The 16,871-nt window shown below is 38.3% G+C and overlaps 1 protein-coding gene across 5 annotated transcripts in view; it reads left to right on the top strand.

Annotated features, from left to right (window-relative positions):
• Nucleotides 1-16,871, top strand: part of THOC2 (THO complex 2) — a 113,532-nt gene that overhangs the window by 31,837 nt on the left and 64,824 nt on the right. For all 5 annotated transcript variants that reach the window (XM_029931058.1, XM_029931054.1, XM_029931053.1 and 2 more), the window contains exon 8: nt 10,362-10,528. In XM_029931058.1, the coding sequence (XP_029786918.1) occupies nt 10,362-10,528 (167 nt within the window). The remainder of the gene's footprint in view (nt 1-10,361; nt 10,529-16,871) is intronic.

The raw sequence follows: 16,871 nt of genomic DNA, 5'->3' as shown, positions 1-16,871 counted from the left end.
ACAAAATATTTAGTTCTTTTGAACTCGATTTAAAAAATATCTTTATGGGGCTCCTGGGTGGCTCAGTCAGTTAAACTTCAGACTTTGGCTCAGGTCTTGATCTCACGTTCGTGGGTTTGCGCCCCGTGTCGGGCTCTGTGCTGACAGCTCAGAGCCTGGGGCCTGCTTTGGATTCTGTGTCTCCCTCTCCCTCTCTGCCCTTCCCCCTACTATGCTCTGTCTCTCTCTGTATCAAAAATAAAACATTAAAAAAATATCTTTACAAGGGACTTTGATACATACCTTATTTTATCTTTACAACAGCCTGTTAAAATATGTGCAGCAGATGTAAAAGATAGGGAAGTGTTCTTCTCCCTACCTTTTAAATAGAGACTTTCTTAGCATTACTGTTTATAATTTGCATTGAGTGTTTGGAGGAAATCTTCTTCTCTTTTTTTTTTTTTTATTTGAGCACTGTGTATTTTTATTATTCATATAATTACATTGGTATAGATCTTAGAAGGGAGGAAATCTTCTATAGAAATGAGGAATGAATGGTAGAAAAGTAGGGTAATCCTGATTTTTTTCAGAATGGAAAGAGTTTTTTGCTTATTTTTTAGGTGTTGTGCTATCTTAGGGAAGATTTTGCAGCACCTAGATGTCTTAGATTTTGAGACCTGTTGGAGAAGTTCTTTTCCCTGCTTCATTGGTTATATTTTAAGGGATGCTTATGCTCTGCTTCTCAGTTTTTTCTCTGCTTTTGACATTCATATATGACTAAGAAAGAGAGAAGTAGTGTCCTAATCCTTATCTCCTTCCTCCATTCTATATGTAGAGTCCTACACAAAGCTAGATTTACTATAGTTATCTTTGTTTTTAGCTTAGGATTTTGGTGATCAGCAGGTATAGCATGGATGAAATTTTTATTTTATTTATTTACATTAAAATGTTTACTTATTTTGAGAGAGAGTAAAGAAGGGGCAGAGAGAGAGGGAGAGAGAGAATCCCAAGCAGGCTCTACAGAGCACCAAGCCCAACACAGGGCTTGAACTCACGAACTGCAAGATCATGATCTGAGCCAAAATCAAGAGTCAGACGCTCAACCAACTGAACCATCCAGGTGCCCCAAGAGCTTTTATTTTAAATTTAGTTAACATGCAGTGTAATATTAGTTTCAGGTGTAAATTTACAACACTTCCATATACTACCCAGTGCTTATCACAAGTGCACTTCTTAATCCTCATCACCTATTTCACACATTCATGTACCCCCTTTGAAATGAGTCTAGTTTTGGCAGCTGATTCACCCTCTTTGCTACTTCCTCCTCTTAATTTACCACCAGGACTGGTAGCCCATGGGCTGCAGGGCTCTTGCTTATCTGTGTGGCAGTGTCCCATTTTTAAAAATCCTCTTATAGGGTTTCCTTTCTGTTCTTTTCAGAATAGGCTCTACATTTTTCCTGCAGCATTTTGATTTAGCTTCAGATGCTTGGCAGTGTTGCTCTCCATTAGGTTTGTCTTTCCTTACATGCCGCCATGGACTCTTTTAAGATGGTATTTCTAACATAAAAATTTTTGTGGTATGGGGCGCCTGGGTGGCTCAGTTGATTAAACATCTGACTTTAGCTCAGGTCATGATCTTGAGGTTCATGAGTTCAAGCCCCACTTCGGGGTCTCTGTTGTTAGCACAGAGCCTGCTTCACATTATCTCTCCCCCAACTCCTGCCCCTCTGGTTCTTTATCTCAAAATAAATAAACTTAAAAAATTTTTTATTGTGCTATGTAAGCTCCTCAGTTGTTTGTGTTTTATCTCTTGTTGACCTTTTTTTTTTTTAGAGAGACAGACACCATGTCTGCACGAGCATGTACATGGGGGAGAGGGGCAGAGGGAGAAGAAGAGAGAGAATCTTAAGCAGACTCCATGCTGGGTGTGGAGCCCAGGGGTGATCTCCCAACTGTGAGATCATGACCTGAGCCAAAATCAAGAATTAGACACTTATACACCTAATGGAGTCATCCAGGTGCCCCTGTTGACATTTCTTGTCTATCCTTGTTTCTTTTAATTTTTGTCCTTGTGGGTTTATACTTTTTAGTCCTTTATTATTTTAGGAACATTTTACGGAGGGATTTTCTTGAAGGTATGCTTTTATCTAACTGGAACAATATACACTACTTTCTTGAACTTTGCTTTCATAGGTTATGTTACTGTCTCTGAAGAACAGTGTGGTAGTCCCAACTGCAAGCTCATGATTCATATGGATGTTCCATGAATATAAGCAGTTTGGTTTCTTGGGCTAAACCCCTATTCTAGTCCATCAAGTGTATTCCCACGCACACTAGGCCAGAAACACTCATATGTTGCCTCCTCAGTATAGCTTTCCCTGGCCACCCCTTTCAACACTACCTTTCATTCATTAGTTTTTCCTCTGAGCACTTAACTACCATGTAATGTGACATGATTTTTATTTTATTTATTTTATTATTTTATTTTTTTTAATGTATTATTTATTTTTGAGAGAGAGACAGCATGAGCAGGGGAGGGTCAGAGAGAGAGAGAGGGAGACACAGAATCTGAAGCAGGCTCCAGGCTTTGAGCTAGCTGTCAGCACAGAGCCCAACATGGGGCTCGAACTCACAAATTGTGAGATCATGACCTGAGCCGAAGTAGGACTCTTAACCAACTGAGCCACCCAAGCATCCCGACATGATTTTTATATTTTAGCCCCATGGGAGCGTAAGCTCCACGGAAACAGTGGTTTGGTTTTCTTAGTATCTCTAACCTCAGTGTCTGATGTGTAGGTGCCAAATAAATACTTGCTGAAAAATACATGCATCTTTCTCTCTTTCTCATAGAGTTTGCAGTGATTTCTTCACCTCTCTTCCTTGACATGGAGAATTTTAGTAAGCTCAACTCCCTGACTCAGGGTTTCTCTCTGGCTAGCTGAGTCCATCCTCTTCCCTATTGTCTGAGAAAGGACTTTTTCATTGACATGAAACTTGAGGTTAAGGCTCCAGTTCCAATAAATACTCTTTCTTTCTTTCTTTTTTTTTTTTTTAAGTTTATTGTCAAACTGGTTTCCATACAACACCCAGTGCTCTTCCCCACAAGTGCCCTCCTCCATCACCACCATCTCTTTTCCCCCCCTCCCCCTTCAACCCTCAGTTCGTTTTCAGTATTCAATAGTCTATCAAGTTTTGCGTCCCTCTCTCTCCCCAGCTCTCTTTCCCTCTTCCCCTCCCCCTGGTCCTCCATTTGGTTTCTCCTGTTCTCCTGTTAGACCTATGAGTGCAAACATATGGTATCTGTCCTTCTCTGCCTGATTTATTTCGCTTAGCATGACACCTTCAAGGTCCATCCACTTTCCTACAAATGGCCATATTTCATTCTTTCCAATGAGTACTCTTTCAGTGTTAAAATTTATTGGATTTCCCCTCAATGCAGACTCAATGCAGGCCTTGTCTTATCTGGCCAAAGCAGTTCATTGACACAGTATCTTAGTTTTCATGGCATCTTTGGACGAGTTTTCCCTTGTTTATTCCCATTGATTTCTCTATAGGAACAATCTGGACATAACACCTCATGCAAAGCTATCTCAGGTCCAATTTCCTTCACTAACCATTGGCAGAACTGATAGCTAGTTTGAGAGGTATGCATTTAAATATACTTAAATTTTAGGACACTTGGTCTGATCAGAAGAACTCCTTACTTATCATACTTTAATTAAAAGCTAGTCATTTGTTCTCTAAAAGATTCTGGACTGTACATCCTAAATAAAATAAACAATGTTTATATCCTGTGAGACAGGGGCTATTTATATCTTCATGAGTAAGCAAAGAAGCAGAATCATTATGAGTCCACCAGATGGTTGTGATCTCAAGTCTGACACTAAATTTGAAAACCTCATGAAATGGAATGGATAGTGATTAGTAGGCTATTCAGATAACAAGTCATAGACCTCACACAAATGAACCGTGCATTAAGATGGCAAAAAGCATTTTTTAGAGGGTACCTGGTTGGCTCAGTTTATTAAGCATTTAACTCCTGATTTCAGCTCAGGTCATGATCTCATGGTTTGCTGGTTCAAGCCCCGCATCAGGCTCTGTGCTGATGGTGCAGAGCCTGCTTGGGATTCTCTCTGCCTCTCCCCTGCTTGCGCTCGCGCTCGCTCGCTCTCTCTCTCTCTCTCTCTCTCTCTCTCTCTCTTTAAATAAACAAACTTAAATAAAAATATCTTTTAGAAATTCAAAGAAAGATATCAGAGATGGACTCCTTTGTTGAACCAAACTATAAGCGCTCTCCTTTTCTGAATGCCCTTTAAAAAAAAAAAAAGTAATGGCTGGGTACTCTTTCTTTTTTTTTTTCTCTTCTAAATTAGGGGTCAGCATACTTTTTCTTTAAAGGATGAAATAGTAAATATTTGTTTGCTTTGTGGGCCATATGGTTTCTTTTGCAACTACTCAACTCTGCCGTTGTAGTGTGAAAGCAGACATAGACAGTATGTAAATAAATGTGTTATAGTACAACTTTATTTACAGAGACCGAATGGATTTGACCCATGGACCACACTGTGCTGACTTCTGCTCTAAATCAAAAGTTCTGGCTAAAAATTAGTCTTCGGGCAGGCTAACTGGAGTTTAGTTTTAGGGAATGGAAATGGTTCTTCCTGATTTTGGGTTTAGTGGTCCAGTATCTGTTTGGCCTAGGCTCTAACCCTTTCGTTTTCACCCAGAAGCAGAGCCCTCTTCACTAAGCCTTGGGACCTTCGTTTGTTGTCTTGTGTCCAAGGCTGTAGATTTTGCTGGGAGGAGAGGCTGGAGTGGGAGCCTCTGTCTCTTCAGTTCCACAAGTCCTCTTGGTTACTTGGCAAGTGACCAGAGAAACATTAAAAACCAAATAAGACCCTGGACCAAATGATTCTTGGGCAATTGTGGGACATTTAGCCCCTTTGACTAATTTTTCTTGAGTGTACTTAGTGTACTAAGTGTATATGTGCTTAGTATTTTATTGGAGCAATAAAATACTTGTTTGGGACCAAATACAAGTATTTTGGTTGGACCAATCTGGATGTAAGGGCCATTCAGCTTAGAAGCATCTTATTTTTGTGTCAGCTCTCTGCTGTCCCTTTGAAAGGGAAGCCAGTTGGCTGCCTCCTTTATCTATGTTTTTGCTTTTTTGAAGTTTCCTTACTATTACACTAATTACAAAGAAGTTGTTTTTTTCCACTGTGAAAAAGAAGACAGCAGCTTGCTGTTTTCAAGCATACGTCTTTTTTCCTTAGAATTATACTTTTATTTTGTTAGGTGCATTTCTCTGCATCTTGGTTCTCTGGTTCCTTCCTTGAGATATGCAGTTTTTTGCAGATACTACTTAGAACTAGTCTAGCGTAGATTTTTATTAGCTTGTTTTAGTCTGTTTGGACTGCTATAACAAATTACTATGGGGTGGGTGGCTTCTGAACACCAGACATGTATTTTGTCCAGCTCCGGGGGCTGGAAATCCAACATCAGGGTGCCAGTGTGGTTGGGTTCTTGGTGAGGCCTCCTCCAGGTTGCAGACTGCTGACTTCTTGCTGTATCCTCACATGGAACAAGAGGCAGGGGGGTTCTCTTTTTTAAGGGCATTGGTCTCATTTATGAGAGTTCTGCTTTTGGGACCAAATCACCTCTCAAGGGCCCTGTCTCCTAAATACCATCACATTGAGGATTAGAATTTCCACAGATGAATTTTGGGGGTGGGGCACAAGCATTCAGAGTACAACATGGCCTGTTTCTGAAGTAATTCTGGATGCCAGATAATGTCCTTCTGTTCACAGCATAGTTTTTCTGTCTCATAAGGTTCTTTCTGTTAGGAACATAATGTTTGAAGCGGTCTTTCTGTTTTCTTGTCTGAAATGTACAGGCTGGACAACTCTCCCAGTCATGTTTACAATATTACCATGGGATTTTTTTTTTTTCTGTCAGAAATCTCAATTTGGCCTATGGATAAAACAGGAGTTGTCAGTTTAATCAATATTTTTTGTACTCTAGTTGCAATCACTTGCTGTAATATACTAGTTATCTTGTCTATCTTTGGGGGAAACTTCAATTTTCAGTGCATTGCTTCAACGGTATGTCATCCAAAAGGTGTGAACTCCTTTAGGCCTTTTATTAACCTCCATATCACAAGCACCTGGCACATACCAGGTAGTTTATTTAAATGAAGGAATGAATACATTCCAGATCTGCCACTTACTTATTTTTCCACTTGTTCCCTTCCAATATGATTCCTTGTTTGTTCCTCAAAAGCCATAAAGGCATTATACGTGTGTATATCCCTGATGTAGCTGGAGATCCAGGTAGGGAGCTAGGCTTCTAATCTTTTTCAAGAGCACATGACTGCTGATGCTTGGGCTAGACAAAAAAGCCTTTCTAAGGTGGTTGAGCACAAGAGTGCCTATGTTTTACCACAGCTGCCATTGGAAAAGAAAATTATTTTTGACATTCTAACCTTACTGATTATTACTAGAGTCTTATTCTATATGAAATAGCTTAACTGTTACTTAGCAAATCTTTAAGGCTTTAAAAATCATTTTCTAAATCCTTGGTTTGGTTACTTTTAACATCTTATGGAGCAAAAGTCATTCTAATTGGTTGGACTAACTTATGACATCTCAGATACTTAATAGAAAATTCAAAAACCGGTTTTTCTTTTGTGAAAGATGCAAAGGCTGATATCTTATAAATAAAAGTACCTATCTTTTCTTTTATATTACTACCTTAAGTTGCACCTAGAAAGAAATTGGTAGTTCACAGTGCAGATCACTGATAGAATAGTCTTGATGCAGTAATACTGTTTAAAACATGAGGGCGGTTTACACTAGCATGCTGAAGCTCTCAACTTTGAAGCCATGTTAATGAAGCACAACATTTCTATGTAACATGTTGCTGTTCTAGTCCTTTTTTCACAAGTTTTGTGTATGTAGCCTGAGGGGTAATTATAAACCAGCAATTATACCAAAATTATATTTAATATATCTTATCTCTAATAGAGTATTACTCATTTTTATTTAGTGAATGGATTTTTATATTTAGTAAATTATGAGCAGTTATAAGGTTGGAGAATTTGCTAGGCCTTGCTTTCATAATCCTTATTGTCAGTGTTAGAGCAGATTGGAGGCATTTTTTTTCCAGCTCTATTCAGGCATACTTGACATAAACAAACTGCATATTTAAGGTGTACAATTTGAGTTATAATGTATGTATACATCTGTGAAAACATTACTACAATCTAGAAAATGTACATTCTACCACCCTCCCCCCCAAATTTTCTCTTGCACCTTTGTATTTCATCATCCTTCACTCTGTTTCCTCCTCTCTAGGTAACCACTGATCTGTTTTCTGTCACTATAGATTAGTTTGCATTTTATAGAATTCTTTTATAAATGGAATTGTATAGTGAGTATTCTTTTTTGGTCTGGCATATTTTATTCAGCATAATTATTTTGTGATTCATCCATGTTGTTACTTGTATTATTAGTTCTTATTATTGTTAAGTAGTATTCCACTGTATGTACTACAGTGATACTGAACTACAGTGTGTCCATTTACATGCTGATACATTTGAGAGTGTACTATTACCAATAAAGCTGCTATTAGTCCGTGTGTACAGTCTTTGTACGAACATAGTCATTTATTTCTCTTGGGTATAAACCTAGGAATGAGATGGCTGGGTCATAGGGTAGTTACCAGTTTGACTTTTAAGGAAACTGACACTTTACAAAGTAGTTGTACCATTTTATGTTTCATATTTCCATCAGCAATTTTTAAAAATTCCATTTGCTGGGTGCCTGGGTGGCTCAGTAGGTTGAGCGTCTGACTCTTGATTTTGGCTTAGATCATGATCCCAGGGTCGTGGGATCAAGCCTTGTGTTGGGCTTCATGCTGAGCATAGAGCCTGCGTAAGATTCTCTACCTCTCTTGCTCTGCCTCTCTTCCCCAAACGTGCATGCGTGCGTGCCTTTCTCTCTCAAATTAAAGAAAAAAAAATCCATTTGGTATTTTGGAGTCACTTTTACATTTGTAAGCCATACTTTTGGGGGGTATAGGGAGAGGCAAAAATATTTAGAAGTTTTCTTCTCAGAACTTCAGGTAAGTATTTCTTTGGAGAATTTATGAGAATCTGGAGCCCTTTTCAGTAAGACCTGATACTGTGTTAGTCTTTTTCCCTCTTAGTATGAGAGATAGAAGAAAATGTTTTCTTTGGATTTCATAAAATGAGGAAAAAAACACTTTTTATGTTTAGAGAGTTTGGTTTTGTAAGTGATTGCTAAGACACTATGAGTCAGATATTAGTTTTATGGCATTAAATATAAGTGTGGAGTTAATAGAAGTAATTCTGGAACTCTCTTTTTTTTTTAATTTTTTTTAATGTTTTTTATTTATTTTTGATACAGAGAGAGACAGAGTATGAGAGGGGGAGGGTCAGAAAGAGAGGGAGACACAGAACCGGAAGCAGGCTCCAGGCTCTGAGCTAGCTGTCAGCACAGAGCCTGACGCGGGGCTCGAACCCACGAACGTGAGATCTGACCTGAGCCAAAGCCGGAGGCTTAACCGACTGAGCCACCCAGGCGCCCCTGGAACTCTCTTATAAAATAGATTTTTCTTTGAAAAAATCTCTGAACTCATCTATAATGTACTATGTTCAGAACTGACATTTCTAAGTTCATCACAGTTGTTTTTTTCTTCCTCCAGCCTTAGAAGGAATCAGTATTTATTTGCTTGCCCTAATGAAGTGGTTAGCTTGCATTTAGGAGCTATGTCTAATGAAAAATGTAATTTAAACTTCTAGAATTCCTTTCAGCTTGATGTGAAAGGCATCTGGGAATTGATATACGTTGAGGGAAGAGCAGATTGATATCTCATGCTCACTTGGGGTCATAGGCATACATTTTTATTGAGAGGAATGGTGGGTAGATCTGCTGTATCATTTAAATTTGTCTCTTTGGGGTGCCTGGATAGCTCAGTAGATTAAGCGTCCAACTATGGCTCAGGTAATGATCTCGTAGTTTGTGGGTTCGAGCCCCTTATTGGTCTCTGTGCTGACAGCTTGGATCCTGGAGCCTGCTTTGTATTCTGTTTGTCTGTCTCTCTCTCTCTGCTCCTTCCCACTCATCCTCTGTCTCCGTCTCTCAAAAATAAATAAACATTAAAAATTTTTGTGAATTCATCTTTTTTTGTTGTGTGTAAATGTTTGCATTCTCATAAATTAAGTACACATATGATATGACTGTACTATAATGTAATTTTGGTAACTAGTGAAGCTGGATGCAAGTGAAATGAATAATCTATTAAGAATAGGGTGGCTAGGGGTGCTTGGGTGGCTCAGTAGGTTAAGCATCCGACTTTGGCTCAGGTCATGATCTCACAGTTTGTGGGTTTGAGCCCCCCATTGGGCTCTGTGCTGCCAGCTCAGAGCCTGGAGCCTGCTTTGGATTCTCTTTCTCCCTCTCTCTCTGCCCCCCCCCCCTGCCTCAGCTCACGCTCTGGCTCTCTCTTTCTCAAAAATAAACAAACATTAAAAAAAAAAAAAGAATAGGGTGGCCAATAGGAATGTCTGTTAAATCTGTGTCTATCGGCCCTCGTTAGCTTTCCCTAAGAGATTAGCAAGAATAAGTAGCCATTGGCATCTATTCAGTGCTTATTTTGCTTTCTTTTCCTGCTTTCTTTTCCTAGATTGACTGTTTTCCTCCTCTCTTTGCTTGTGTTATCTATACTCTTTTGTTATGTCCCCAACTCCTTGGTATTCTCTCATCTCTTCAGTACCAGTAGTATACCTGTTTACTCTTTATAGTGCTGCCAGAAACCACAGATAGAAATCAATGGCACAGTTTTATTTTATAGTTTTGTTGTATATGTAAGATGAACTAAGAAATGATTCTAAAAATGATGTTCTACATCTTTGCCAACATTCCAAATACTTCTGCATAAAACATTAAAGGAAATCCTTTAGTTGCCTAACTTGTAAATGCATTGTTTGATTGTCATATTTTCCTGAGCATTAAAAATGTAGATGTCTTTCACTAGCCTGAGTAATCAAGAACTGAGACATTGTGGCATAGAAGAAAGCTTACTTGACTTAGTGTCACAGGTCCTAGGCTCCAGCCCCAGTTCTGTTATTAACCCACTTTGTAATTCTGGGCAAGTCATATTTCTCATCTGTAAAATGCGTAGACTTGATCATTTTGAAAATTATAAAGATTTTCCTCTGGTGCAGGGGAAGCAAACTTATAAAAGAAGTTGTTTTTAAAAACATTTTGTCTTGTTATATAAGAGCTGAAAGCTAATGGCTTTATTAGAAATAATGTACAATCACTTTTGAATTTGTTTATATCTCCTCTGTTACAGGATGCTTTAATCTGGATCCCAATAGAGTTTTGGATGTCATTTTAGAAGTGTTTGAATGCAGGCCAGAACATGATGACTTCTTTATATCTTTATTAGAATCTTACATGAGTATGTGTGAACCGCAAACACTGTGTCATATTCTTGGGTTCAAATTCAAGTTTTACCAGGTAAAAAAAAAAAAATTGTGTGTGTGTGTGCGTGTGCATGTGTGTATACACATTTTGTGTGTGTGTGTATATCTGTGTGTATTGTTTTATATTTGCAGCTTATATTTGTAAATGATTGGTTTTAGCTCAGCCATTCTAGCAGAGGTGGTAGATAAATGGATAACTAATGATGCCATGTGATAAGTACTATATTAGTATAAATGGCGTGATGTGAAAGCCTAGAAGAAAGCATAATAAATTTTTGCCTTGGGAGAGATAGGATCAGATAAAACTTTATAGATATAATCCTTTTTTAACTTGGTCCTTGAAGGATGAGTAGGAGTTTGTAACAAATAGTGTTAAGTGAAGATGTTGCAGTATGAATGTATATGACAGATTGAAGAAATGATACATAGTTTTATGTGGCTAGATTGTAAGATGTAGGGAAAAGAAGAGACAGGAAGTAAAGTTGGAAAGGTAGGCATATTTTAGATCGTCAAGGGTCTAGAATTTTGTTGTATAGACAAGGACCATGGGAATTTTTTGATGCATGTTTTAGATCATTTTTCACTTAAACCACTATAATAGTTATCTAGCAAATCTGTGCCTCTGATTATTTCTCTTTAAATGTGGCAGAAAACAAAGACTTCACAATCTGGCCCCATTCTATCTTTCCAGCCTTATCTTTAGTGTCGTCCCCTCCCCCCCCATATCTAATATTCTAGTCATATTAAATTACCAGCCATTTCCTTACTTAGGTATAGACATTGTTATGTATTGACCCTTATTTACATGCAGTTCCTTATAACTAGAAAACTATTCTTACCCCCTCACTTGTCTTTTCTTCGTCTTGAGGACTCCTATTTAGTCTTTTAGATCAAGTGCTACTTGCTTTGTGAAATTTTGGCTGGCACTCACTTGTGCGGAATTAGTCACTTCTTAATCTCATTCTCCTAAAACTTGACACAGATTTCTAGCACTTAGCAGGTTATATTAGCATGAACTGTATCTGTGTCATTTGCCAGACTGTGAGCCATTTAGGGCAGGGCCTATATTTTACTGATTTCTCTGGATTAATTGACTGTTTAGCCTACAGTAAATGCTCACTAATTGTAAATGAGGGATCTGTATTTTTAGGAAGACAGTGCTCATGATAGCATGGAGGATTTTAACACAATAAGACCTCTATTGTCCTTTTGGTATAGTTTTCCTAATTTGTTTACCTGCCTACGATATTCAGTTAAGAAATACTCATTTATCAGGTGTTTATGATATGCTGTTGCTTTGCTAGGCAATGATGATACCCTGGGAAAGACGGTCTATTCCTGTCTTCAGGAGCTCAAATTCAAGATAGTAAGACAATTTCTTTTAGGATTCTCAAAAGATAACATCACTTAATGCCTCTGCTTATCTTGTATTTTCTGTTCTCTGGGATGGTCCAGAAGAGAAATCAGATCAGAACTTCACGTAGCATTTCGATACCAAACAAGACACATGGCAGGGTTTCTAGGCAAGAGTACTTCACGTTTGCTCAAAAATCAGTGATGGCAGCTTCTCCTGTTCCTGCCAGCTGCCAGGGAGTCCACTCTTAGTGTAGGGAGAGAGAAGCTGAAGTATTCATCACATCTTAAGAGGTGCTGTGAATGCTTGGGGTTTGAGAACATGAAGCTAGCTGCTGAAGTGATAGGGTAGTTGAAATTTAACTTGGGCATTATTAATTAGAATATAGGTTAGGGCTTAGGAGACTGTAGGATTCAGAGCATATTATACTGGATAATGATGACCTACTGCATAACATCAGGTATTATTAGTTGAATGTGAGTTTTTTCTTATATAAGAAATACCCAATCAGGAAACATTCGACTTAGAAATAACCTGTTATTGGAAAGAGTAACTCTTGTATTGCTGTGTATAACACCATTCCTTTGTTTCTTTGCCTGAGCTATCTTGTGCAAATCTGCAGTCTTAAGGACCACTGAGGGTAGAGGAAGAAATGTCAAAGATATTAGATAAATTGTGGTCTGGAAGGTAAAGTAAGGACAGCCATGAAAATCAAGAACTGCTTATGGGATGTAACCCTGGAAATTGGCTCCTAGATATAGTCACCCTTGTGTATTGGTCCCTTGCCTGACTCGGTCCTCTCCTCTTCCTTTCACTGTATGAAAATGTTCACTCCCCTTGTCTACAACCTGTATTTTCACCAGTTGAGAATTACTTGGATAATAGGCCTTTTCCCCTGCCCCCTTAATGCTAGGACTTCTAGGCAAAGCTAATTATTATCTGCTATGAAGTTCATGAGAGTGATTTTATCCTAGTTTCAGCCTGGGATCAGCTATACTTGATGTTTTGACTTGGAAGGGTGATAGGGGATGTAAGCAGTTTTAGAGCACATTTTGCTTGATTCCCATAACAGGGATGGCTATAATAGAGGGCCTGAGGACAGCATGAAGATCAGCCTAAAGGTCAGAAAGAAAGGAGTGCTAGAAAGTGTGAGGGTACCAAAAGATAAACTTGGCTGGAGTTGTCTTGCCACAGGAAAGAGGAAGGAGATGATGACTCTCAGCCGTATCACAGCCCCTTAATTTCTGGATTCAAAACACAGCAATAGTAGTAATAGTGGTGTCATGGTTAGGCACTATTATAACCTAAATTCATTCACTTAAGAAATATTAACAAAAATTTTTAAATGTTTATTTTTGAGAGAGGGAGGGAGGGAGGGAGGGATGGAGGATGAGCAGGGGAGGGCCAGAGAGAGAGAGAGGAAGACACAGAATCCGAAGCAGGCTCCAGGCTCTGAGCTGTCAGCACAGAGCCCTACGTGGGACTCAAACCCACGAGCTGTGAGATCATGACCTGAGCTGAAGTCAGATGCTCAGTCAGCTGAGCCACTCAGGTGCCCCTCGTTCACTTAAGAAACATTAATCAGTGGGGCTGGTTCATTCGGTGGAGCATGAGACTCCTGATCTTGGGGGTGTGAGTGTGTTGTGTATAGATATTCCTTAAAATATAAAATCTTAAAGAAATATTGATTGAGCACTTCTTATAGGCTAGGCAATAATACTCTAGGTTTTAGGACTAATCTGTAAACAAATAGAAATTCTTGCCTTCATGATGCTTACATTCGAGGTAAACTATGTGGTATGTTAGAAGGTGAGCAGTGAGATGGCACAAAAAAATGTAGATCAAGAGAAGAGAGTGCCAGAGTGGTAGGTTGCAGTTTTACATAGAATAGTAAGAGTGTATACCTCATTGCAAAGTAAATTTAAGCAAAGAAACAAAGGATGGGAGGTGTAAACTGCAGATACCTGGGGAAGAGCCTCTAGGCAAAGAGAACAGCCAATACAGAGATCTTAAGGTATGAGCTTGCCTGATGTGCTGGAGAACAAGGAGACCAGTGTGGCTGGATCCGACTGATTCAGTGGGAGAGTGGTAGGAGATGAGGACTTTGATGCTAGGTGAAACTCTTAGAAGATTTTGAGTAGGAGAGTGATGTGACCTGACTTAATTTTTTCATTTTGTTTCTCTTTTATGTTTTCACTTTATTATGAACATTTTCAAACATATAGAAAAGAGTGAATAGTGTAATGAATACCCATAATCCTGTCACCTAGAAGTAAGTTTATTAACATGTTGTTTTACTTTTTTGGAAATCATTTATATTGCACATATCATGAACATTTACTCCTAAATACGTGAATTTGTACTTTTTAAAAGTAAAGACTTTTTCTATATAACCATGTTTCTATATAACCAGTTTCATATCTAACTAGATTGTGATTATATAATAAACTCAGACCATATCCAGATTTCCCCAATTGTCTCCCACATAGCTTTACAACTGTTCTATTCAAACAATGATCCAATCAGGGGCCATGCATTGTTTTTGATTATTAGGATTCTTCAGTCTCTTTTAATTAAAATAGTGTCCCCCTCCCCCTTCCTTCCTTTAATGGCATTGATTTGGTGAGACCATTACCATTACCATGGAAGACTCAGCCTTCCAAGCATTAGATTCATCTGATTGCTTTTCCATGGTTGGTTTAATTTGTTCTTTGTTCCCTATTTGTCTTTTGTATTTAGAGTTAGGTCTAAGAACTGGACTGTGTTCAGGTAAAATATTTAATGGCAAAAGGCTTCATAGGTTGTGCTATATGGTTCATACCACATAACATCTCATACCTGCCTGACTTAATGTTCCAATAAGTTGATGACAGTCTAATCCCTTTATTCAACAATGACATTTCCTCTCATGTTAATAGGAAGTTATCTGTAGGATGATACTTTGGCACCATGTGAATATCCAGTTTATCATTAATGTTACATTAAGTGTCCTAGAATACATGGATGATCTTTTCTTGAATAAGTTATTTCCTAGGGGTTCTGAATTATTGATTTGCTAATGTTATCATGCTTTATGCCTTCTACATTTATTAGCTATTATTCTTATGTAAAGCAGAATTGTTCCTTTTGTCTTGAAATACAGTTTCTACTGGAAAGGCAGGACAAATGCTTCATTCCCCACCCCTATGCCCCATTAATTACTAGCTTTCTGAGTAAAGAGTTTCTTTAGTGGCCACCTCTAATGATGACATGAGTGGTATGTGTGTATGTGAGTGAGAGAAAGATAAGAGAGACAAAAAACTTGATTGTGCACATGAATGTTTTGACTTAGGTTTTCAAGGAATCAATATGGTTATAGTAACAGTTGGAAGTTAATGAGTTTCTGAATATATTTTGAAGGGTAGAGTCCATAGTATTTGTTAATTGATTAGATACAGAATGTCAGAAAGTAGTGTTAAAGCTACTTCTAACCTTTTTTTGGATTGAGCAGTACAAAGAATGGTGTTATCATCAACTGAGATCGAGTGAATTTTGGGTGGAATGGGTTTGGCATATTGGGGATAAGAATCAGGAATTCAGTTTTGCAGATGTTAAATTTGAGGTGTCTTAGATATTCTAGTGAGATGTTGAGTAAATAACTGGATGTATAAATCTGGTATTCAGGAGAAAGGACTGGATTAGAAATAGAAATGTAGGTGTCAGAAGCATGTAGATTATATTTAAAATTGTGATACTGGATGAAATTAAGAGTTGGGTATAGAAACACAAGAGGAGAACCCAGGGCTGAGCCTTGGCACTCCAATGTTAAAGGACCTAGGAAAAGAGGGGGAATCAGCAAAGGAGATATCAAGGAAACATGTAAGATAAGAGGAAAACCGAGAATATAACATATTGGAAGCTAAATGGAAGAAGGAACAATGAACTCCCTTAAATGCCTCATCTTAAATGACTAAAATTTGGTCATTGGATTTATCATCAGGGAAGGCAAAGCTAGTCATTTTGGTAACATTGGGGTGGTGTTAAGAAAGAATGGGGAGAGTGGAATTGGAGATAGAATAGACAGTTCTGTAAAGAAGTTGTTACAGAGAGGCACAAAGGTAGCTGGCAGGGGAAGTGAACTCAAGAGAGATGAAGTTTTGAAGACGGGAGAGAGAACATATTTTTATGCTAATGGGAATGATTGAGTAGAAAGGAGGAAAACTAGTGATATAGGAGAGAGAGGAAAGAGTTATTGGAGTAACGTTCTTGAATAGGATAGAGAGAAGAGTTTATTGTATAAATGGATGGATTGACTTTAAATGACAGCATAGAGAATTCATCTAGAATAACAGTTGGAAAGGCAGCAAATGTGGGTACAGATGTTGGTAGGTGGATAGATGTGATGGTGAAAGTATGTAGAAATTTTAATGATTGTGCCAGTTTTCTTGCTGTGATTGAAAACAAGGCCATTAGCTGAAAGAGGATGAGAGAGGCGGTATTGGAGGTTAGGAGAGAGTGTAGGAAATAGTTTATATAGGAGAGTAGGAGAGTGAATGGATGAGAGAAATAGAGTATGATTGTCCAGCAGCATTAAGGATCCATTTGAGGGTGGATATGTGAAAATCCATTTTGGAGAGGCTGTAGTTATTGGTAATATTAAAGTTTAGGATATGGAGTGAATGGCTGAGATGAGGTAGAGAAGATCTTTGGAAGAGAGGAGTTCAGGGAGCCAAGAGGCCAGCATGATGGAAGATGGAAGTATCATTTACATATATATGAAAACCTTTAAAAAATTAAGAAAGAAATAGAGTCGGACATAATGATGGTGAATCAGAAGCTATAAGATCATTGCTAAATGAAGGGCAGTGACCCATGAATAATACATAGATGGCAACAGTAGGATCTGACTGAAAATGGCAGAGTAGGGAGCCCTAAAGCTCTCTCTCTCCATAAACGCAACTAATGAACTGGCAACAGTTGTCAATCAGCTTTTAACAGAATTCTGGAATTTAGTAAAAATAACTTACAACAACTGAGGAAAGGC

Source organism: Suricata suricatta, chromosome X (assembly GCF_006229205.1).
Source record: "Suricata suricatta isolate VVHF042 chromosome X, meerkat_22Aug2017_6uvM2_HiC, whole genome shotgun sequence".
Classification (NCBI taxonomy): Eukaryota; Metazoa; Chordata; class Mammalia; order Carnivora; family Herpestidae; genus Suricata; species Suricata suricatta.
This window is presented reverse-complemented; position numbering and strand designations above follow the sequence as displayed.